We start from the raw sequence: 26729 nt of genomic DNA, 5'->3' as shown, positions 1-26729 counted from the left end.
AATGTATTATTTTTTTTATGAGATTATGAAATTATTTTTGGAGATATTTTGAGCTGAAGTTGATGAGTTCAACTTGAATGGAATTGTTCTGTTTGGGTGAAAATTTAAAAAAAAATCAATTGCCAAAAATAAATTTTATTTTTGAGAAAAACTGTCCAAAAGTTGTATAAAATAAAAAAAGAGAAAAACAAAAAAATTTCAGATCACCGATTTGATTGTTTTTTCAAAAGTTTTTTTTCATAAATTTTCGTAGGCAGCATAGCATGTACCTACTTACTAATGAAAAATTATTAAAATTTAAATATCTATCATTTCCAAAGAAAAATGGCTTCAATTATTTCTAGTGTAAAAAATGAAGTACCTAAAATTTGACAAATTCAATATAATCTGACGTAGGGTGTAATAATCTAGTTATTATAAATACCCCCCCCCCCAAAAAAAAAAAAAAAGATATTTGAAAAGTCTGAACATTTTTTTTATTAAGTTAACTTCACAAGTAGTTTTAAAAATTGATGAAAAACAAACAAATTTTGAAAATAATTTCAAAGAAAATTTTTTCTAAATACTTAACCAAGGTGAAAACTTTGAAGTAATTTTACTAAAAATTTTGACAACTTTGTCAAAAATTTTATCTAGATTTTTCCAAAAAAAAGGGTCAAAATTGAAACAAAATTTTTCAACTATTCATCCCCCCCCCCCCACAAAAACATCCAATAAAAATCTCCCTAATCATTTTATTTATTTACAACTTTCCTGAAAAAATAATCCAGGTGTTTCATTTCTAAGATTTCATTCACAATCGCTGCACTGTGGTGATTTCCTATGAAATAGGTTTTTAGGTACCATAAAATGACAATATCATTATCACTTCCTCACCAACCATCTCCATATCGTTCAGAAACGAATTCTAGCGTAAAATGGAGTCAATGTTTGAAAATCTGATTCTGATTAAGTAGGTATGTATTCGATTTAAAACTTTTTTTTTTTGAAAAGTATTGACTTTGTATCCATTCATGTTGAACAAAATGTCTCTCTCTATTTTGATGTTTTGAACAAGCAAGGCTCGAGTAACGATCCTAAACTTGGATAGGTACAACATTTTTCTCTAGAAAGTCTTTCACATTTCAGGTACCTGCCTCAAAAAGAGAATTTTCAATTAAGGTTTTCAATTTCAAGAGCTATATTCTTCTCAAATGCTCAAATAATATCGACAGCATTAATCTATTCCGCCTGCTCCTTCCCAGCCACTCACTTCCAAAATTAAGATACAAGTCTACAATACAATAAGTCACGAAAACGATCGAAAGTACCACAATAAATAAGACTTGAATGACAACACAACTCTACTGAGTTGCTTTCATTTGTAGACAGGATTTCGTCTGTCGTGAAGATCCATTTAGGTACTTAGGTACCTAAAAGAATAGGTACCGATCGTAAGCACCAGAAACACGAAATGAAAATGATGATTTAATAAAAATCCAATTGTTCAATAATATGATAGCATATATCAACATGATCGCCGCAGCAAACACCTACCACATATCTTGATGGCTGTACGGGCACGTGTTATTGGTACTTTGGTCTACTCTAATTGACTCTACAGCACGCAATTCGATAAAAGGTCAAAAATTAATAGCGCGTGAGAATACTTGATGGGCATATTGGGGCATGGCACAGCGAAGCTGCTACTCTGCGGCCAAGATAACGCACATGGTGAACTATAATGACCCCCACGTACACATCAACCCGCTTGTAGATATGTATTCGAATTGAGTGAAGGGGATTCAGGGACACAGACACAGGGCACGAACGGGTTAAAGGCAAACCAAAACCATACGATGGGAAGTCACATAGTCGTATAGAATAGATAAACCATGAAACCGTGACGTCATTGGACGGTAGCTTCAGCTCATCGTTGGCAAAATGCGACATTTCAATTAACGTCGTCGACTTGGAACGAGAAGAGTTGAGAGAAAAAAAGGTACTCGGGTACGGGTATGAAGAGGAGGGAAAAGAACTACATAGATGGGCCTACCACGATGATTTCTTCATTTTCAAAATGCTCGTCACGCTGAAATTGCGTAATTTTGCCATTTAATCGGAATTCTGCTCGTTTAACCCGGTTAACAGCGCAGCTAAAGTAATATTTTGTGGTAGAAATGACGACGCTGGAAACAGCATTAGCTCTCATCGTCGTCGTCGTCGGTTTACTCAAGTTGAAGATACACTGCTCAGTGAGTGCGTGTGTCTGTTATGATATATAATAAATTTTTCGGGTGCGGTTTCTTCGAGTATAAGTAAGTATGTATGCTGTGTTTCGTCGACAACGACGACGACGACTACGATGCAGCAGCTAGCAGAAAAAAAAAGTTTCGGTTCGTTAAACACCGTCAAGTCGACTAAATGGCATCGAACCAAAGAGCATACTATACAGCTTTGAAGAAATGGCTAAAATGTAACAGAGATGGCGGTAAAATACCTTTGAATCGAAGAGATCACTATTACACCTTGTGTAGCCTATCTGTGTTATGGTATATGTATAGGTAGTTCATATAGGTAGGTTCGGCGTGTAAACAATAATTTGATGGCTGCTTTCAACTTTAATGGGCGACGAAGACGCGATATTAATCAAGTCGACTGTACGCTTCGAGTTTATTAAACACGTTCGTGTTAAAGTAAATACACGTATCTACTCGCCATTTTTATCACATAAATGTTGGTTTGTATATACATAATGTACTGTAGCCTATACGATGTGGGTACTGACTATACGTATTATAGGTCTACAGAGTAACAAGGCTCGTTTGTAATTTGTAAATTAACCTTATATGGCGTCTAATTGTGCGTACCTACGTGTAAACGCGATCGTTCGTGTATGTACTAAAAGAAACACCACATCAATGTACCTATAGTACCTACCCAGGCCTAGTTGACTTTATCCACAATTATTATAAGAAAACATTAAGAGTTGTAGGCTGAATTTTGCAACCAATGTGAAAAAAGATATCTACACAGTACACACTAACGATAAGTGGCTCGAAACGCGGCGAGGTATTTTGAAAATCGTGCCGATTTCCGCCAGCATAGCTTTTTCCAAGGTTACCAAATACACGAGTATCGTATCGAGCCTTCTAATTATACCTATACCTCCAATGAGCACCAAGAGTGTAAGTAAATCACACATGATATGGTTACACGTCAACTTAGACGTGAATCTCGATATAAGCTCGGGACGATTAGGTAGGTACTCATTTCGAAGCTCGGTTCAGCGACTTTTGGATGGCTTCTGTTCCCGTATAGTGTGAACCTAAAATTCCAAACATTTTAATGATTCTTGAATTAAAATGGATAAGAAATTCAATTTAGAGTAACGTTTGGCACAAATTTTTTTTCAAGTGTTTGTACAGGGTGTTCCGAAACTTAATTGATCATGATTTCTGACGAAAATTCAAACGAAGGAGCAGGTTTGATATTCGAAGCTTTGAAATCCTAGATCCCTTGATATTTTGAGTTTCAACTCACATATGGGAACTTTTTGAACACACATTATCCGATTCAAATGAAACCAAGCAAGATCGAAAGAGCATATCTTAAAACCCTTGTAACCAAAAATTCAGGTCGTAAAGTTCATTTTTTGGTTTTTAGCAAATTTTTTAAAATTCAAAAATTCAAAAAAAATCAGTTTTGAGGACAGTTTTTGAACTTTTTTGTGAAATATACTTATATTTTTTGAGCAAAGTGAACCAATGTGAAATTTTTTTCAATTCAACTCTAATATCTACCTATTCATCAACAACTAGTAGCTTTGGAACATTCCAGAGCAATGAAGTTTCCAGCGATTTCTCAATTTGTTCCATTAAAATTGCACAAGGGACAAAAATGAACTTCGACACCTATAACTTTGAGGGGAAATATTTTTTGCACGACGAAAAAGGGCGTCATCACGACAAGCATTTTTTTGTTCATAAAAGATGAATGAACGACGAAAAATGATGAAGTTCCACGCCAGATGACGCCAGACAATAAAGTATTTATGAACGACTACGATTTAATAACGAGATAAGCAGTATTCACGACAAAATAATTTCATACACGACAGAACATTATCAATTCAATTACAATTATATTTTGTACAAATTTTGACAAATAATCAACTGAGGGTTTCTTTCAAAAAAATTTGAGTGAAATTGTAACTCAGTATATGAGAACCAAATTGGCCTAAGCGAAGCGAGGGCAAAAGCTTAGGAAAAAAGTGACAATTTTGAGGATAGATCGGCGATTTTGTCGGCAAATGAACAATAATTATTAATAATACATGATTGTAAAAAATTTGAATTTTTGAAAACTGAAACTAAAGTATTGTTGGAATTTTTGTATTTTCTTAACTTTCTTGAATTTCTCACAATTTCTCAAGTTTTTCCTACTTTCGCAAGCCCGGTGGGGGGCAAACTGTCACCCATTGGTCCCTTTTCGCTTCGTCCCTGAGGTCAAAAGAGGAAGAGGGGTCGTCCATCAAAGTCCACAAAACATTTACTTCTATGAACAGCAATTTTTTACATACCTACTTCGTTTTTTTGGCATCATTTTAATATTTTTTTAAAGATTATTTCTGTTGGTGAAATGTCTGTTTTTGATGGAAAAATTTTGTCGTGCATTGTCTTATATAGCAGTTGAAAGTAATAAAATGCCGTGAATTTTTTAATTCGTCGTTTGATGCATTATTTTGTCGTTGGAGTGCCTTTTATGTCGGGGTAAGCTCTTTATTGTCGGGAATTTCCCATTTAGTCGTGGTAATGATTTTTCTGGCGTGAAAGTGCCTATGCTTGTCGTGCTGACGCCCTTTTTTGTCGTGGTATTAAATCACACCCTAACTTTGATCGGTGCTTATTGGGCACCCTCTCAACCGTCTTAAGTAGCTATCGTGAAATTTTATGTTTGAGTTCAAAAGTGAATTTTTGACCACTTTGTAAATTTCCAGAAGAGTGAAAAAAAAAAAGAAAAAAAAAACAATTTTTCAAAAAAAGTGTAAAACGAACGGTTTTTTGGCAAAGTATACTTAGTCAACATGATTGTCCGACTCGAAAACAATCACTATTTGGCCTCTTTGGAGTCTCCACTGATTTTTCAAATTCCTGTGGAATTCGCAAATTGGTCAAAAATTTACTTTTGTACTTACACTTCTGGAATTTCGCATTTATTACAGACCTTTCTTCAAATTTCTGGAGAAAATTGAAAGATCACTGCAGGAGGCTTCAAAATGGTTATGTGTGGGAACTGAATAGAAGGGATTAGATAAGTATTCACAATAATTCGCTATGCTCAGAAACATTTATATTTCACGAAAAAGCTTAAAAAATCGTCCTTAAAACAGCTTTTGAATTTTGCAAATTTTCAAAAATTTACTAAAATCCAAAAATGAGTTTTATACCCAAGGCTGGTGAACGACACGACTGTTTGAATTACCTAGCTGGGTTTCCTTCAAATCAGAATGTTCCTTCCTTTTCAGAAGATTCTCTTATACTTGAGCCAGATTATACACAAATAATCACCAAAAACATTTTTAAAAACACCCTACCTGGGTAAATACATGAAATTTTAATATTTCCAAAAAAATGTATGATTCAATTTTCACTTGCGAAAATAAATTTCTTTACATAAGCGAGTAATAAATTCATTTTGTAAAAAGTTTTCTTCTTTGATCCTGATTTTGAGATCCCAAAATCAAAATCAGCTGTTCTTAGATTTGAAATCCGAAAAGACCCTGATCCTATCCAAACTTGTTTAACATTATAGAGTTTCATTTGTAAATAAGTAGGTATAGGTAATATCAAGTGCCCACTATCACACGATCTTTCAAATTCTTGTGATGTTTGTTAAAAAACGAGTCACCAGGGGGAAGGAGGAGAGTCTCTGGGAACGTCGCACTATTTTTTGGATTTCTTGGACAGGGTATAGGGGTAAGGAATAGACGATTAGTCCGGCAGCAAGGATTACGTTTGCCTAGACTGAATAAAAAGTATCTGGTCAGGGCAAATTTTGGATAAATAAAAATATTGAATATTTAAAAAAAACATCTGCAAAAAAGCAGCAGCCCAATCAATTTTTTTTCAGTGCTCTAAAAGTCTAAAATTCAAGTTGTAGAGACACAGAATCGTATAGTTGGGATGTTTCCTATAGTGAGGGGGAGGGGGAAGGCATAGAACGAAATCTTCTTAAGTGTGAGAAAGTTGGAATTTGAAGTGATTTTTCAAAAATCCTTCATTACCTATACCTACTTATTAGGAATTTTTTTTCATACTTATTAGCCTACTGACTCAGCAAAGCAAAATGGCAACTTTTTCAAAAAAATTGATTCAAGAAACAAAATCTTTTATTTTTGAATGTTTCAAGCAAATCAAATTTTTACCTATCCACTTGAAACGAACAAACGAACATGGGGGTGCGAATAAACTGACAGATATGTCCAGGCTTTCATAGTTCTGTCATTAAAAAATGAAGTCCTACTTCTCTACTTTCATTTGAATTTTTCTCCAGTGGCTGGCTATACCTAATTTCTAACAATAAGCAAAAAAACTCAAAATTTAGCATTAATTAAAGCATCATCAGCTTTTAAAACTCTCTGTGAAAAGTTTCTCATTTTTATTGTCATTCGTCTATCTGGCACAGTCATTTTCACTTCTGGCTCGGACATGAAGAAGATAGGTAAGGGGATGTAGAGGTACGTATAGCTGTATTCCAAAAATTAATACGGTTTCATGCTGGTTTTTGGGGGGGAGGGGCCAGGGGTTAAAAGTGACCAATTTCCTATTTCCACTTGGTTGTGTTTCATATGACTTGATGAAAATTCTTGCAAACTATTGAGAGAATTTTCAAAAATGAAAAATGACTTTCCTTAAAACGTCTAAATGGCCAAAATGAAATTTAACTTTTTTTTTAAATTAAAAAAACTGCTAATACAACTTAAAAATGAGTAATTCCACAACCAACTTACCACCCATTCATGAAAGTGTAAACCTGCCAATACTTTTGGATCACACTGTAACTGTAGGTATAGATGTAGAAGGCTCAAAGGTACCCAGACGCCATTTTATAAACGATTAGTCATAACACCAGCAGCATAATAACGAACATGCATCTGTTGAAGTAGCCCAGCTCGAACTCTCGGCGGCGATTTTAAATTACCAAAGTCGACTTCCGAATGGCAGAATAAAAACACCATTTACTATAATGGTTAAAATCACATCGAAGCGACGAGTTTTCCCAGTTTCAAACGCGAACCAAAAGAGAAGGAAAAGAAAAAAAAACCTCCAGTAACTGGATGTGGTCAACATATGTGCGGTCAATTAAGCCAAGCTGTATAAGTTAGGGTTTGGCCGCGGCTACTGTAAAATGTAAATGCTGCTTGTATCCGCCTTAGGTAAATTTATAACAAATCGACCATCAGGCATGGGATGGAAGCAGCATAGAGCATAGTAAATTCTATAGTACACGATTTAAGACTTGGACAAGCACGCAGAAGCAGTGATATTAAAAATATGACATAACCAATTAAAAAACTAGCCGCGGAAATAAGGAATAGGCTACACGATGAGGATGAGGAAGCTACCAGCCACCGGTGACGTATGAAATGTAAATAATTGTGAGAACTTTTTAGTATTAAAGTTAATTAACGATGAAATCGAATTTCTTCTTCTCTCGTTGTTGCCTGCAAAGCCCTCGGGATGTAAAATATTAGGTTACTTAGATTTACACTTTAAGAGATGGGTTGCTAGTAATAGTAATAAGTTTTGCCTATACATATATCGACGATACACCGAGGTTTATTATTTTCATTTATAATCGAGTAAATTGGAAGCTACCTAGTACCTCTACCTACCTATGCATTGTAGTATAAGATGAACAGCAACTTAATAATAACAATTCTTCTACTAGTACATAAGCAGTGGCGTTAATTTGAAACGCGATATTAATTTTTAAACGATATATTGATTAATTTAACCGAACAACGTTGGAGGCTGGAAAGGAGGCTGGTACCGGTAATCTTAATGATCTGTCTTTTAAGTCTTAATTCATTTCGTTTGTTTATTCAGCTCGTAACCTACCAACCTACGGATACCAAACCATCGTGATTTTCAATTCGTTCGTATGCATTCGTGTGGGTTGTACCTGAAGGCGATCCGATGCTGAGAAATTTCACCGGCTAAGACTATAAGACGACATATCCTCCTGTAGAATCTGCCAACACTGGTCGACCTTATGGTGTAATTTTCAAGATGCCATTTAAATTCAATTTTTGTCTATGATCGAATGTGGATATGATTGCTGGTGCAGTGTCGTAATTCTATTGTGTTCTTGCAAGATGTCGAATGCAAGTTGGAGAGATCAGATCGATAATTTTCGATGCATCTTGAACGGAATATTGTGGATTTTGGGTCAAGGTCACAAAATGAAAAATATTGGTGTTTTTAGTTCGATTCGAATAACTTGTTGCAATGTTTCGTTCATTAATAAATCGTTTCTCATTTGAATCGTATGTTTTTCAAAAAATTGGGCACAAATTAAAAATTGGGAGTACCTACGTTTTCAAAATACCCAAAATTCTCAAATTTTCAGTTTTGCTGTTTCCAAGATTTTTGTCTTATGGGTCCCTGGAGGGGAGGGGAGGGACGTTAATTTTTTTAAGCAAATTCTATAGTGTACCTTATTCACCAAAATAGAGTTCTGTTTGCTCTTATATGTAGATTGAATATTATCTATGGACCAGCTCGTGACTACCTATTTGATTTCAGTGTAATTAAAATCATCTTCGTCTATCGTCTCAAGATTCTCGCCAATAGTTCATAATTTTAAGAAGGAAAGATTTTGAAAATTTTGTAGGCCCTGCAGGAATGACGATATAGCTACCATACCTAATATTGATAGAACTTCTTTCCTATTTGTATTTACCCAAAAATACGTTGGTACATATGAATTTGTAAGGAGAAATTTGACAATTTGGAAGTCCCTACAGAAGAAACAATTTGTGCTGCTGCCCTACTTCTGATCTTTGAGTGAGGAAATGTGACTTCACAAAAAGCCTCAATGCCTCAAAACATCACGAGATAAAATTTTGAAACTATAATATGTACCTACTGATTAGGTAAATATTATTTTCAGGACATTTACTGAACAATTTTCGCTTTTTTCCAAAACATTCCATAAAAAAAATTCAAAATTCACTTCGTCCTTCTTCATCCCTTCACTCTCCTTTCATAATTTCTCGATTTTTTCTACAGTTTAGGTACAAGGCAACCTTATTATGTCAACCTTGATTGATCTAAAATTTGGCCCACTGAAAGGGCACGTCATCTGGACCTCTGAACTAAATTTTGAGCTGTCGAAGTTGATTTTTCAAATTTTATTGAATTTTTGAAAATGATTTAGGTACTGATATTATTTTTTCAAAAAGAACAAATGTAGCAGGAGTGGGCAGAATCGCGTAAAAATTGATCAAAAAATGCTATTTTTATAATCGAGTAAAAAACGTTCAAAAATTGAATTAAAAGGGGAGGGGGAATGGTTCAAATTACGAACACGAATCTTTGAATTCTCGAATCACGAATCATCACTTCATTTTGGCAATTCGAATCGGTTCGAATACTTGGGTCTTAAGAATCGCTTTAAAAATGATTAGAATCACAAATCGCGAATGAGAACGCACAATTCGAATCAAATGTGATTGGAATCGCGCCACTCCCGAAATATAGAGATAATGTAGATAAAAATATGAAAATTGAGTTTGTATATAAAGAAATCGATCCCCAAAATCGATTGCTACCATTTTTGAGCCAAACTGGAGCCTCTATAGCAAAATGTGGCTTTTCTCCAGCAATTTAAAGTCACTTCGGAATGCTTTGTAATAAACTTGGGTATAGCTGAAAATTTAATTCTGTCATGAGTTCGACCATTCCGAATCGATTAGAGGGAGAGAATCATAAATCTATAAAGTGACGGTTTGAAAAGATTGTTTTTTTTACAAATTAAAAATCTCAAACTTTGGAAAAATTCTCAATCTTAAAAAATTCAAAAGTTCCAAATTTAAAAAATTTTAAATGTAGGTAGGTAGGTAGATGGAAAACGCCATTTTCAAGCAATTCGAAGCCTCCTGCAAAAATTAACTTTTCTGAAGCGGTCTTGTGAGGTCGAACTACATATTTGAATTTTAAAATATACAATATACTTACATATTCCCCAAAGGTTTGCCAAAAAATTCATACGACTCTCTCAAGGAAAATTGGTATGTATAGTTATAGTTTTTATGCATGAGCTGGGGTTAGTCTCAATTTTTTCCAAGGAACTCCTCTGCATGTACATCGAAATTTGTTTTCACTCTCGAGTAGTGATTCTCAAATTTTAATGTTCTGGTGTAAGTATTTGGTTCTTGACATTTTTTCATCCCCCCCCCCCCAGAAAACAAGTACCTACGTTTTTAGAACTGAACTACCTAGGAACAACTTTGGCTCAAACTCCATCTTTTAAAATGAGTACATAATTTCAACACAGCAACGAATGTTGACTGTGAAAATAGATCTTATCACTCACAAAAACCGATCATTGAACCTTGAATTGAAGAAAACGATGCAATCAGCTACTTGTGGATACCGGCAATGGACAGCAGAAGTTTAACGAAACACTGAATACACCTCTAAGCTCTCACAGAATTGCTTCAGGGCATGCATAGGTAGGTACGTATTCGAATTCAAAGCGCAAGTACACCTATCGCGTACATATAATAAAATCCAACTTACAAAAAAAAAAAAAAATTATCAATTAAACCCCTCAAATGACTATAATAAAAATACGTCATTATCATACAGTATTTTTTTTTCAACTCGTCAAGGAACATTAATAATCTGTTTAATTGACTCGTTAGATAGATATAATGGCGGATATAAAATTGCAGGTAGGTACCCTTCATTTGTATTATGAATACATACGTCTGTATCTATAGTAATAATAAAACTGAATGAATCTTACGACTCATGTAGATAGGCCTCAGAACTTCAACGTGCAATTGCATTATGCATTTCAAAATATAAATAACCACGAATACTATACGTATTTTTAGCCAATCGATCGAATTCGAAATTTCACGTAGGTACCTATATAGTAAAATTTTACACCGTTGTACATGTAGAATAAATTCTTTCGGGTGTTGAAGCATGAAACGAAATTGTGTTATTATTTATAACAGTTCCGACGCGATAATAATAGCGTATAATTATACAATATAATAACAAAGTTCAAGATGACAGGCTTTTTCGCTTATAATTAATGTTTCAGCGTTATTATGTCATACATAAATCAGATAACATATTTCGAATGTTACAAGTTCTTTTTTTTGTTTTGTTTTCATTCTTCGACTATTTATTGTTCGCGGTTGAAAAAAAAAACCTATCGAAGACCGATAGGTGCTCTATACGCGATCACGGTCAAGGCGATATACTTTTATTTCTCTGCATATGAAAAGATAGGTACAAGCAATATAACCTCAAGTCCTTAAAGATCTAATATGGAAATAAAAAATAATAATTTCCATATACATACACGTGTGATTATACTGATAACCCCCGAAAAAACAAAAACAAGTTTGCATCAGGTAGGAGAAATTTTTATATAAATTTTCAAGCAGCTCGAATCATCTTCACAGATGCTAAGGTAAGCTGAGCTATAGGTAGTTTTCTAACAAACAAACGAGCCCGGCCGAATATAAGAAGCATGTTAAATTTTTGAACATTAACCTGAGGCTAGTTCTGACTTTAAACAGTGTTCTTTTCTATATTCTACTCTACTTCTGCCTGCGACGTTTTGTTTCACCAACATCGTATATATCAGACTCAGAAGCCAACAAATAGCCGATCGTTTTAATTAACTGACCGTTAAAACGTTTCAAGTTAAGTGCCGCCACGGTTTGGCCATAATTCATGTCTACGCTGTTAAGTTTTCGGCTTTTAAAAACCTCTCCGAGGTAAAGAAATAAATTAATATTAGTTCTTTTTCGAAATTATTTACAAGTAGGTTGAACGCTATTCATTGTATAGAATGCTACCGTTTATTTTTTTCGCGCTTTGGAAAATTTTATTTATGAAATTTACACTTGCGTGTACAGCAAATCTTGGTACCCTACCTACCATGCATTTGTGGAAGGAATGTTCATCAGTTCATGATATGAAACGCGGCCGGAAATGTAGTGTTATTTTTGGTGTTTACCTGAGTATTTTTCTCATTTAATTTTCAGAGAAAAATTTACAGATTTTTTGCCAGTGGAGAGGGGAATTTTTCTACACATCTATAAGAAAGAAGGTGGACAAGCACTTTGAAATTTGTTTCAATTCGAATTTTTTCTTATTCAAAATTATGAATCTGTATCTTCCCTCCATGGTCCCTCGAAGCCATTTTCTTAGTAAATGTTGAAGGAAATGGAATAGTGTATCTAAGTACCCCAGGGAGATGAGATATCCTAACCGGAAGAAAAATTTTCGAACCAAACAAAGCTATAAATCGAAAGAAAATGTAAAAATACACCACGAGCCAAAATTTCAACTGTTAAAGTGGGGTTTTCAATTTTTAAAAAAAATAGAATTTGTGTAAAAAATTTGAAAAAATCAAAATTGTACCAAACTGACCAAAAAAGCTGAAAATTGACATAATACCCTATTTTCGACTCTTCGAATTGGTTGAAAGTGGTTCGGAACAGTTTACAGCAGTTCTGGAGCCTCCAGCAGATTTTTGAAACTTGAATTTTCTACAAAATTATCATTCATTAAAATTGGAAAGTTAAAATTTTCAATATAGGTAGGTACCCTAATTTCAACATGTTGAGTCGGTTGAAGGTGGTTCCAAGCCGTTCTGGAGCCTCCAGCGAAATGTAGTAAGCTCCAGCTTTTCATGCGCTGGAGAAATACGTATATGGTTTTGAACAGGCAGAAACCGATTTGAGCAAGCACCAATCGCATTTTGGACGGTTTTTATGGCACTTTTTGAAAATCTGGAATTCTCAAAATATGACTGGAGACTCAAGAACGGTTTGAAACTATCTCCAATCGACTCTCGATGTTGAAATTAAGGGTGTGAAGAAAATTTTAGCTTTCCAACTACATACGAGAATGAAATTTTGTATAGAGAATTCAATTTTTAAAAAATCTGCTGGAGGCTCCAGAACAGCTCAAAACTGTTCTGAACTGTCTTTAATCGATTCCAGAGAAAGATTCAAAAATAGGATTCATACTAAATTTTGGCTTTACAGTTCAATTTAGTAAAATTTTAAACTTTTTTCATTTCTGGCCCAAATTTTATTTTTTTTTTAATTCACCAAAATTCGAAAAACGTACTTTAGCACCTGAAATTTGGACTTCTGATGTATCTTTTGTTTGATTTAAAATTTTCTCTGTGGATTGGGATTCCTCTCTTGTTAGATGAAAAAATTAATTGGCAGTTCTAACATATGTTCCAGGAACTAGAATTTTTTCAAAAAATAATTTTGTTTATTTTTCAAATTTTGATGAACAAAATCAAGAATGAAAAAGACACTCAAATCGTGTTCAACACGATTGCAATTTTCATCATTTTCGGCATTTCCACTTGTTTACGTGTAGGTACCCTTTATCAAAAAAAAACAGTAAAATGCAACTTTGAAAACTAATTTGAAAAGCATCTGTCTTAAATTTTGATACAATGTTTAGTAGGTAATTTTCAAAAACAATAACTTTTTTTGTCAAAATTCCTTCAAAAATATTAGGTACGAAGATTTTGAAATCATGTAAGGTGGACCTCTACTCACAATGGTTTTGAAAAATTTTCAGAGATCCTTTTTGTTCAGCTTTTTTCTCCCTTCCTCTTTCCCAAAAATGGTAAATTTTCAATATTCCTGATCAAGGGTCAGCTGCTGTATTTTAGAGGGGAAAAGAAGATCTTACCTATATTTATGATTTTATTGGACATCTCAAAAAAAAATCCACAGAATGTGGTGGAGAAAATTACGATTCTGGAATATTCAAATTTTATGATTTTTTTTGAAATGTGATAATGGAGAAAATTTATTTACCTTTGGATAAAATTCCAAAATATGTCACATGACTTGAATTTTTTGACTGTCTACAAAGTCACAACATTACCCCCCCCCTCAGAAAAACAATAATAAAATAAAATTCCTAGCTCTTGACCGTTGAACAGTTTTCAAGAGGATTACCTCAAAATGAGAAATTCAAAAACCATCATTTCCTCCTTCCAGCCAATTTCATTTCACCAAAAAGTTCAAAAACTAGGTATATCAAAATTTTTGGTGTACAACTCTCTTGTAACATTTTTCCAAAAAAAAAAAGTCTTGAAAATGGAAAATTGCATCAAGGAGTTTTCATGCAGATGAGAACTTTCATAAAATAATTATGTGAGCGAGGGGTATTTGAGGTATTTTCAAGCTGTTCATTTCCTCATCAAGAATGAGTAGTCCCTGATTTCAAGGAGTTATTTTTCAATTTGCAAAAAATTTCGCACACATTAAAGCAGAGTGAAAGTAGATGAACTTGAGTTGAAATTTCAATTTCATTGAGCAGGTAGGTAGATAATTTTGATTGAACTTACAAGATGCAATAAAATTTTTCCAGTTCCATTCCTTAAAATATTTTCTGGGCACGAATCACTTCATCAGCCAATAAAATTACCCGAAGAGTTCATTTTCTGTCTGTGATAACTTCATAGAATGCCCACGAATCAACATTAAGTTGCTATAAAGTTAGATAGGTACCATAAACACTTCACATGTGGTCGTAGAATTTAACCAATCCTCCAGATGGACATTAATGTGTTAATTTCTGAGGACATCGATGTCTACACAAAATAACATACCATTGAGACATTTATAAGTCGATCCATATCAAAGAGGAACAGAAACTGCAGCAGTTTCAGAGAACAGTTATAGCCGACACGAACAAATCTAGCCATATGCATTGGCCGGCGTTATGCATACAACAAGAAGGGCAGAGCGGCGGAGAAGAGCAAAAGGCAAACATTATAAACGACTATTTTTCCACCATATAATGGCGCTTTTTATGAGACATTTATGCTATTAAGAAACGCGTTAAAATGTCGGCAGTAAAAATAAAAAAAAAAAGGCAAAAAGAATACACTATAAAAATTCCAGAACCGGTTGAAATAAGAGAATGACGAATAGTTCCGTTTTCTTGCATTTCTGTAACAAATTTTCGGCGTTCGGTGCGATTATGAGGGTGCTAGCGGTATTTTCTTTCTAGGTCGTGATACCCTGCGGTGAGCCATGTGTCCGCACCTCCCCGGGATCGGATCCCCTGCTGCGAATCGTTTGGTATTTTTCAAAAGATACTACGTACGTGAAACGATCTTTGACACTTGCAAAAGATACCGGCCACTATGTGTATAAATTGTTATCCTTCCAGCAGACAGACGTAAGAGACGAGGTGAATGATGCAGAAATTATGTTTGGCGGTGATACGAGTTGAGGTGACATTGTTGCATATACCTCATATCTATAGGCATATTCAATAGTTAGACTGCGTGTCGAGTGCATTGGTTATATGTACACGTATAGAGGAAAACAGCTAAATATGTACAGTTTTTTTTTTCAACTCAACTTGAGGCGATTTTTTGGAATGAAAAAAATATCCCAAAAAAACGCATGCAACCTCCGACCCTAGATTTTTTTATCAGTGACTGGTTTTATTACCTCGAATAAATCAATGCTGGTGGAAGAACGCGGACATGGCGAGATGTAGAGGACGTTCGGTGTTAAATCACGATATGATTATTGCTTAATATATAAATTTACGCGGGGCATTTTAAGCTCGAAATTATAGTGTAATTTACATCATAGATATATATGCCAGTGTGTGTAGCCAATTACATCGCGTAATACCTACATAAACAGACGCGAGTATTTGATGCATTACTGTAGAAACGTTATGATCGTACATTTATAGACACATATCGATAAGTCACTACAGTCAGTCTTGTCTTAATAAATCTGTCCATTTCTCAGACACATCTATCACCACTCTGAAAGATTTATTAATTCGAATGAAGAATGGTTAATCGATATGAACGGCCTCTTTTTTTTAAAGAACTGTAGGTACATATTTACAGACACATATAGGCTAGATTCACACCTACTAGCATATAATTTAATCGCGATTATTAGTATAATTATTTCATGTACTATTTAGTAGGTACACGAAATTTTCGTGACAACTTCATCAGCATCTCTTTTTACAAATCCCAAAATCCATAAACCTATACTCTTAACATTTTACACTTCGCACCTGATTCTAGACATGTCTCGTCAGCAGCAGTCATCACGTCTCTGAAACTGTACACTGGGATTAAAAATAGGTAAAAATTTCGCTTCAAAGGATGTCTACGATCGAGGTCGAGCTCTCGAGCGTACAAGAAGAGAGGATTCGATTCGTGTACCGGTACATAAATTCGCACAGGTCGTATTCAACATATAGGACTATACAAAGGAGCAGGACGGAATAAGCAATCGATCACATGCAGAGCTAATCTATCTTAGAATCAAGTGCACGTATAAAAGTGGTAATTGTTGAAAACTGCTGGGATCAACTCATCACGTGGGGAATGTACGACAGACTGTGAAAGATTTTGCTCTTTGAATGATGCGACGGTTAGTGGTTCTTAAAGTGTGTATTGAGAGCAGATTTTGGGATGGTGAATTTCGTATGGCGAGTGATTTTGTGAACTGAAATGTATTGAGTGAAAAGATATTCGCAATTACCTATTTACATCTAGGAGAAGGACAATAAGGGTAAGGGTCAAAAAAGTGTATCGATGATCAAAATTACGTTTTTCACGAGTCTTAGATTTGATTTCAGAAAAAAATGTCGAAGTTTTTTTTGAGAATTTATGTGATTTTGAAAGTAAGTATCCTTTAAATCAAATAAAAATTCTAATCCTACCTGCTTTGATTTTTTTTAAATATTTTTTTATGAATTGCCCTTATCAACAACTTTCATATAGGATAGGTATTTTGAACCAGTAGCTGGATTGTATGTAAGATCGTAGATAAGACCCCCGGTAATCAAATTTCATACCTTCATAAACTCATTTTTTAATTTTTGACCAATTTTTAAAATTTTAGAAAGCTGTTTCAAGGGTGATTTTTATAATTTTTCATGAACACTTTTTCGAGCAAAGTGAACAAATCTGAATAATTCCTTTAAATATCACATCAAAAACTACTAACCTACTTTTGGATCATTCTGGAGCCTCCAACGAATTTTCGAATTTTCTCCAGAAATTTCAAATCACTTGCAGGAGGTGAAAATGAATTTTAGGTCCGATAACATTGGTCAGTGCTTATTTGCCTTTTTCTCGACCATTTCAAATGGTTACTGTGAAATTCCAGAAGTGCCAGTTCAAAAATTCATTTTTGACCAATTTGTAGATAAATTTTGGAAAATGTAAAAAAATAGAATTTTCATAGAAAGTACACTTTATAACGATAGATTTTTTTGGCAAGATATCGTCTGGTGTGTCTACTGTCAGACGCAGTCTCCCGTCTCGAAGACAATCGCTGTTTGACCTTTTCGAATCCTCCAATGAGCTTTCAAATTTTTCATGGAATTTACAAATTGGTCAAAAAATTAGCTTTTCAACTATCAGGGAAATTCTCTCTATAACATGAGTAGAATGCTCATAAAAACTACTTAATTAAGGTAGAATTGAAATTTTGAAAATAATTTCAAAGTATGTAGATCTACTAACAATCGAGTATGGTATTAGGTAAGTACCTGATTTGAAAAAAAATTGTTATTTTATGGAAGAAAAGGACAATCATGCAAATTCCTTTAGCCAGCTAGGGCAAAATTTCTGGAATAATAATTCGAAATACAATTTAAAGCAATCAAAAATTTGGTATTACACACTTCAGCATTTATTTGTTACAAATTTTTTCATTCATGTGGATGGGAAAAAAGCAAACACTTTTGAAATATGTACTTGATCAACTACAGCACAAATAATAAGCAGCAGTAAATCGTAATTTTCTAATAAACTGTGTTTTTAAAAAATTCCAAGCTTCAAATAAAATATTTTTTCAATTTGGTCAATAAGTTAACAGTTTCCTGCAATTTGCCAAAAAAAAAACCAACATTAATTTTGAAAGTATTGTTTTAACAATGAACCCAATTTTTCCTACGTGAAGAAGAATTTTGCAATCAGGAGGTACTGTTCAGTTCTCCAATTATAGATGGGGATTGAGGTCAGACTCTTCCGAAAAGAGATTTTCATAAATAACCACCTATAGGTACCTACCTACCTAATTAATTATATAAGTTGAAACATCTCAATCTCATGAATTTCAATTTTTCCTTAAAAATATAATACGACGAGTAAGTAATAGGTTTAAAAATGTGAGAATTCGATTATTTTTTTCAATTTATATTTGAATTGAGATAAGTATTTGTCTCATTTTACCAGCCATCCTGAGGTGAAAAAATTGAAAAAGATTTGAACCTCATTCAAACATCCTTAAAATTTCAAATCGTAATTTAGGCTCAATTATAGAGACACTGATTGATAACGTAATAACTGATAAGAAGAATGATTTAACTACATAAAACTGAAGAACTCAGAATACAACTGAACACAAAGATTGCACTATATAACCTGTCTGCAAAAGGGGGGAGGAGGAGAAACTCTTCACTCACTTCACAATTCGAATAAAAAACATCCGAGAATCTAATCATTTTTTTAAAATATCCAAGATTCTATCACAAATAGCAAAAATTAATTTTGAAAAAATAAAATAAACTTGAGCACCTGCAAAAAATGAATTGAATTTAAAAAACGAAACATTCGTACAGTGCCTACTAGAATATTTTCTCACTACCTATCGCATTCCCTTATTATCCTATTTTTACCTTTATTATACCTTTGAGCTATCCGAGCAAAAGCCTAATCTCTTCAAAGTTTAAATTCATAAAAACTACGAGTACCTACCTACCCACCTATAGGTAATTGCATAAAAGAAAACTAAACGAATTAAAAATTTAAATAAAGCTCGAAAAAAGGAAGGAAAATGCGAAAAGTTTTAAATTACTCCTTACTCAGGCACCTACCTAATACTTTCGTGCTCGGTAAAAAAAAATTTCTCGTCATTAAATTAATTTACCGCAACACCAACAGGGCAAAATTTAAAAAATTCGAGCAATTATTAAATTCATATGCGTGGACAACTCATATCTAGGTACCTACGTAGGTACTGAAAAAAACGGCTGAAATTTCGTGCTCGCTGTAATAATTTTTTTATACTTAGTTAATTAACAAAATTAAAACGAACAAGAGGTTCGGTCCTTGGGTAGCATGAAAAGGTTTTTTCTGTGTGTTTCAACTTTTAAGGTCTGGTAAATTTAGTAAAAGCATGCGATTCGCGTATTCTCTCGAGTACCACGTAGGGGTATGAGGTAGAGGTGGGTAAAAGCATTAAAGTATTTATTTCTGCGAATAACTAATTCGTGCAAAATGCGTAAAAATTACCCAAATATCGACACGTCATGGTCAGATTGCTGTATAGTGTATACATATTTTGTTTCGGCATGGATAATTTGTAAAAAAAAAAACCTTCGTTTCAGTGAATTAATATCACACGACTGGCAAATACGAGTGCCTAGGTATATATTCTACCTATAATATGATGAAAGTCGACTCGTATATAGCCTTCGCTGGGTGAAACAATGTTTCAAGATCATTTCCATAAAACAATAGGCAAGTTATTAGAATAAAAATGCATAGCTAATTACACTTCATGTTTTTAAAAATGACTATACATATAAACTGTGTAAGTAAGGATTAAGTATTTTTATAATACGCGCATAAATCATTACATTATAGAATAATTCAATTTCGTACAATTTAAACGATCTCCCCAAAAACCAATGCTAATTTCAATCGACCCCTTCTATAACCATAAAATAATCACTTTTAATAGGGTTAAGAGAAAATTCGTTAATACGTCAAACGAACCACCCACCGAGACAGTGACACAATTAGATCACGCTTGTCACGTGTCATTTTGACATTTTCTCAGACGTATTCACCCTTTAATATACGAAGAATCTACAGCAGAGTCAAAACGAATTTAACCAAGATGAAAATTAATTCTATCCTCTTGCTCACTGACCCTTGCAAATCACACATAGAGATGCGAATCTGAATACCTACCTAAGTATATACGTTAACTGGATTATAATCTCGTCTGCTCATAATTCTAGGTACCCAGGCACGTAAATATAAGAAAATAAGTTAGAACTACGTTTACGTTTACACAGTAGCATCTTTCAAGAATGTCATATCAAGATGATTTTTACGTTTTGGCGCTTCTCCAGGCACTTGAAAGGCGCGCGAGTGCGTATAGTATAGTATACGTTCAAGTGGAAAAGAGAACTCTTCACGGGTACCTGGCTAATCCAAATACAATAGATAGTACAAATTCAATAGCCTAACTCAAAGAAATGGTCAGCAGGTGGCAAATCCGTGTATTCTTTAACCATTAAAGTAATCTTTTGACGGAGTTAAATGGTTCGACGTCGAGCTACCATATACCTACTCGAAGGTAATAAACCAGTGTATAAGAACGCCCCTCACAGGGTAGGTATCGGATCTGATTTCGGCGCGGTTTTTTTCTTCGTATTTTTTTATTTCCTAAATAGGTATATCGACTAATTATTTGCGTAATATGAGCGTATTATTGTAGATTCACGTGTAATTCAGATTAAGCACCCTTATTGACTACCCTAAAAATACGAGCCTTGTATAAGGTGTTTGATGTACAAAAGAAGTTGTGCTATTATGATTCGAAAATAAGCCAGATTGGGAAGTAATTTAAGAGAGGATCTTTAGGTGATGAAAATGATCAGATTAAGTGTTGAAGAAGTACCTACAGAAATTAGACTCTCTATCCCTTACAATGAGCTTCAGTCATTTATTTGTCTAATTAAAGATTTTCGTGAACGTATAGGTGGTTTTATTCTCAAGAATAAGAAAAGGTAGATTTGTAGAAAATACGACAGAGATGTCAATGAACTGAGCTATTCCTCTCATAATATTCATTTACTTCCCAAAAATAAACTTTTTTCACCCTGGAGAAGAGGTCTAATAGGTTTAGATGCTTGAAACCTGCACAAGGCACTTCAGTAAAATTTCCCCATGGTACGTTCCAAATTTGAAACCCCTACATCAATTTGGAGGGCTTGCAGGATGTTCTAAAAGGCATAACTGCAAGACAGAAAAAAATTCAAAAACGATTGAAATATCTAGGTAATCATTTCATTGGGCATGCATAACTTCATGATTGGGAAGAGGGAAAAAAATTGGGCTAATAGACGTTCCATAAATTTATGTTGAAATGATACAATGGTATAGAATTGAATGAGAAAAAGAGAAAAATAGGACAAGTGTGGTTGAAATTGACTCAATTATACATCCTTCATAGGTACTCATAAAAATTAGCTTAAGGAAAACTTGGATTTTTTCTATCAAAAAGAAAAATGAATCTTGAAAAAACTCATTCACCTGAGGACGTCTAGAAAATCATGGTCCAAGGCAATTTGCCCCCTTTTGTCTCCTCCTATCTATATTTTGAGCACATTGTTTTTGTAAAATAAAAAAAAAAAACATCATTTGGGGAAATTTTTATTTGATATGGAACTAATTTTTACCCTTACTGCACATTTTCTTCAATGAAGAACACCCCAACATAATTTTTCATTTTTGAAAAAAAAAATGATCAAGTAGGTATCGCTGCTCTTTCTTTTCTCTCCCACTAGGGTAGGTACATCTTTTTTTATCAGTTTTTTTTTTCAAAATAGACAGCTTAATTACTTTTTTTCTGTTTTAGGAATCTTATCAAAAAAAATTCCCCCTCTCCTGTCCTATTCTAGCCCACCTTGATTTTTGAGCAGAATTTGAAAAAAATCAAACAAAATTGAAAGATCACGATTCATGGCATTTTTTGAGATAACTTTTTGGGTTCTTACACAAAAAAAACTTGACAATTTTTTGCGGAAGGGCTCTCTTTCTCCATAATTTGGACATCAATTTTTTACACTGATGCAAAATTTTGGCACTGTCCATTCCAGACCCCCCCTCTCCCTCCTGAAGCACACCTGTTTATCAGCATCTTCTATTAAATCCATCATCTATTGGCTGTAGCTGACTACAGGAGAAATTCTTGGAATACATCTGCTCTCAATCTGAGACTTGTATAAAGTTCATTCACCCAACCTCTCAGAGTCTTTCTTTCACCAAATGTATTTCCGCCAACTTCAATTGAAATTGAAACAGATGAGCTATTGTGAAAGAATTTTTTTCACCAAATTTTCATCGAGCAAACATCCAGGAAGTGAATGGAATTTTTTTGGAGATACTCGTACAATCGAGAACCATTATTCATCACAGGTTGATTCTCTCTTACACGAAGTAATTTTCTCATCAGAAACGTTGCCAATTGAATTCTTTAAAATATGCATTGCTTGCAAATTAGAAAGCAACGAATATCTACACTGAATTTTTGGGTTCGTTGACACCTACCAATCATGTAGATAGGTAAATTAACTCGCGTCTAATGTTAATAGGATGACCACACTGAACTTAATGAAAATTACAATACACACACGACACGAAGTTGAAAAGTTGCTTTGGGTGAATTAATCCAAAGTCAATATATAACGATGATTGATCAATTAAATGGGTTGGTAGGTACCTATAAGTAAGTATAATCAAGATGATGATTGATGTCGCGATCGGCCACCGTAAACACACGCGACACGAATGGAATAATCCATTTTAAAAGTGAAATTAAGTCATCGATGCGATTCAGGAAAATTTAACGAATGATAAAAAAAATAATGCAATTATTGTAAGTACCTAAAATGGCAAGTACCTGGTTAAGTGTAAGTACCTATTGTCATTCGAGTGTAAAAAGGCGAAAAGAGCAAACATCAAGCTGAGTAAAAAAAATTGAAAGATTATCATATACTATCCATATAATATCTTTATGACACAGGTATCTATCTATATGAAAGAAAGAAGAGTCGAAGAAGAAGAAAAAGAAGAAGAAACTGTATAATTACCGATTTGGCTAAATTCAACTGATGAGAACCGTAAAAATGACCGGTGACACGGCTCGGATTCAAGTCGGTAGTTAACATGATAATTAAATAGCATAGAAACGAACGACCGTGATAGTAAACAATGACAAAATAATGGATAATAAAAATAACGGACGATAATTATACGCGGTTTTATCGAAACTAAACAAAAACCTTCTGCGCGAAGATAATAACAATAATAAAAAGCGACGATAACCGCAAATGTGCACTTTTCAAACTGTCCTCAACGTTTAATGATACGGTACACATGAAAATAGTAGAAAAATGAGTATAATAGCGACGCGCATTGTCGAACGAACCATCTGAAGGACCGGCGATAGGAACTGGTTTATCTGGAATTGGAAGTCTTACGCTGTGTTGGTTTCTTGGCCTAGGTATCCGCAGATACACGTTCCGGGGGTTGAGTACTGTACGGGCAGCGAGGCGTGGTCAGAAGCCGGAACCAATCGCGGATAACGTTACGCCCATCAATACGTTAGCGTATAATTAAATAGGGGAATCGTTGTCGTATAGTGCCCCACCTTGGCAGCGCCACCAAACATCGCGACGCGCATCGATCGATGTACTCGTACCTTACTATACTTATGTAACAGAAAATTTTGTCGGCGTGGACGACGACGCCGACAGTGGTTGCCAAAATATCGTCAAAGCGTCCCCCCGCTGCCCCTCTGCTTCGGCAGTCTCGCATTCCAACTTGACGTGCGTCTTGTTTGGCGTAATTACAACGTAATGTGTGGTTTTTAAACGCGAACCGTTTAATTATATCGTTTTTACCGTTTATTACCAGCAATCGTGTGCAAGATTAATGGTATAATAATGAAACGATGAATTTTATTCCATTTCCTATCATATGTTAGTGTGATTCGTACCTGTACTTACAAGGTATTCATATTTATGCATGTTGCAGACATATAGGTACGTACATGAGTTCTGCAGAACTGCGAAATGTCAACTGTCAAACTGTAATTGTTGATCGGATATGGATACCTACTTATGCCGATACATGCAAAATTTCATTCAGTGGCACTCCGAGGGTGGAAAGTGCTATTGCAGAACTTTGATGAGGGCTCCAAAAAAAATTTTCAGGAAAGCCCCTTATTTTTCAGAAAAAGCCTAATGATTGCCATGGGTGCTATGAAATTGTTTTATGGGCCAGCCAGTTGTTCACTTCTTTAAGAAAAAAAAAACAATCCAAAGAAAATTTTGTTAGACTCTTAGTATAGGTAAGTACCTACTGTTGATGATTAATGAGCTCAGGGATTTCCAGTCAGCCAATAGCTATGTAAAAGCCAATAGCTGATGCAAGCCAATGGTATTTAAGCCAATAACCAAAAGCCAGTTTAATGAAAAATTGCCAGCCAAAAGCTAATAAACTTGAAGTAATTTTCAAATTTTTGAAATTTTTCAACAAAAAAATTGTTTTTTCACGTTTTTTTACTCACTACTCACATCTTACACTCACTGATACCACAGAACTGAAATTGTTTCTTTTTTAACAATCATTTACGCATCAGAACGAGTATTTTGAGGGGTCACATGTACTTTTGTTTTTGTAAGCCAAAAGCCAGCTAATCGCCAGATAGCCAAAAAAAATCCCTGAATGAGCTATTTCAGCTATTTCTGCAGAAAAAACTCTTTTGAGGCATTTTTGAAGAAAATGTGGAGAAAGTAGGTCCACTACATATTTCAAGTTCTAGACAAATTTCAGAGAGAGGAGAGAGCAGAAATCACGCTGGAAGCTCAAGAATGGCTAGAAATGATGAAAATCGGCTCATGGGATCCCCAGTTGGCAAAACGGCATTTTTCAGATAGTGCATAATATTATAATGACTGCAGATATGACCACCAGTCAGAATGTGTTTTCTGACTATGCCAAAACGGCAATATCTGATTATGGTTCTACACTCTGACTCAGATCTACACTTACTTCAGTCTTCTGACGAGTCAGCGCCATCTTGGAATATCATAAAAATACTTGTTAATTGTGATTGGTTGATTGTAGTCAGATTGCAAGTATATGACTGCCTAAACAGCAATTTCATGACTGCATAATGCATAAATGACTGGTCAGGTATAACCACTAACCAGAAGTGTGCCAATTGGGGAGTTGATTCAATGATTCTAGTTGCAGCCTTGCAGGGTTGTCTTTGGCGCCACGAAGTAATGTTTTGTGAGAGGGGGGAAGGTGAACTGAAATTTTTCCAACTTTTCACCCCAGATTCTCAAACTCGGATTTTTTCAACTCGGTAATCGGTACCTAATTAGCCAGGTGTGATTCAAACAATGGGGGGGGGGGGTTTGGAGACGAAAATGTTGCATAATTTAAAATTTCTGAGGACAATGCTTCTATTAAGTAGGTATTATAAAAAATTTGAATTGTTCTATTGCATGGTTGTACTGAACGGAGCTGTGGGTCGGAAACTGGAACCGAATTACATCTTGATTCAAATCCCATCCCGAAATCAAAATTGTTATTTTTCTTGATCCCAAAACTGAAAAAATCCCGGAACTGATTTAAACTCAAAACAAAATTCTCGCAACTGAAACAAACTCGTTTTGGTTTCGAGATTTCAATTTTTGATTTTTTTCTCCTGATTATATTTTGAATTTTTGATTAATCAAGTATCTTTTTAGGTAAGGTACATTTTTTTATCATCATTCCTTCAGATTATACATAGAAATTACTCGACAAATTAGGCAAAAGAATATGCATTCATAACATAAAACATAATTCCACTGTCGGATTCCCCATGTCAAGACCTCCCATTTTTTAGACCCCTGCAGCCCTTGCAGGGTCTATTAGTCAATTTGGGCTTAAAATACAATTTTTTCAAAACCAACATAAAAATAATTATAGAAGAACAAAACTAAACAAATTCAATCCCAAAATCGTTTCTAACCCAAACCCACAGCTCTCGTCCCGTGGTGCTGAAATCAAAAATGAACAATTTGCGCATTTTTTCTTGTTTAAAAACTTACTTATATACCTATTTCTTGTGTTCTTTTAGGCTATTGGTCTTTGAAAATAAAATTGAAAGAGGACAGAACAAAATTTTTGGAAAATTTTTGATTTTGCCCAAACGAAGCGAGCCTTCTGTATGGTACTAGGTATCACACAGGTAAGTGGTACCTAAGTACATATTAAGTATCTCATAAATTTTAGAGCTCGTTTTTTTATCTACAGAGTTTTCAATGATCAAGAGAACTCAAGTCTCGAGCTTTGTGAAAATTGAGGAAATCGAAACAGGACACTTGGTTTTGTAAGAGCAACGACATCCAACGATGGTGGAAGGTACCTAATCAAATTGATAAAAATCAAGACATAGATCGGAAAATCAGAGATTCTTGCATAAGTAGGTCGGTATAAGTATATACAGTATCTATACTTGATAATTATTCATAAGCAAAATTGACTTACTCAACATGGTTTTCTCTTATTCTTATGACAAAAATTTGTACTCACCTGAAACAGAAAATAAATAAAAATTAAATAAATATGCTGAATTATTGCTGATTAGATACCTACTTAGTTTA

The 26729-nt window shown here is 34.4% G+C and overlaps 1 protein-coding gene across 4 annotated transcripts in view; it reads right to left on the bottom strand.

Annotated features, from left to right (window-relative positions):
• Nucleotides 1–26729, bottom strand: part of Sp1 — a 105508-nt gene that overhangs the window by 20593 nt on the left and 58186 nt on the right. Inside the window, exon 1 of one of the 4 annotated variants that reach the window (XM_065360889.1) lies at nucleotides 23157–23549. The exons of the other annotated variants lie outside the window; for them this stretch is intronic. Within the exon in view, the coding sequence (XP_065216961.1) occupies nucleotides 23157–23234 (78 nt within the window). The 5' untranslated portion in view covers nucleotides 23235–23549. Of the gene's footprint in view, nucleotides 1–23156; nucleotides 23550–26729 lie in introns of those variants that run through there. 4 annotated transcript variants of the gene reach the window in all.

This window comes from Planococcus citri, chromosome 4, assembly GCF_950023065.1.
Source record: "Planococcus citri chromosome 4, ihPlaCitr1.1, whole genome shotgun sequence".
Lineage (NCBI taxonomy): Eukaryota > Metazoa > Arthropoda > Insecta > Hemiptera > Pseudococcidae > Planococcus > Planococcus citri.
This window is presented reverse-complemented; position numbering and strand designations above follow the sequence as displayed.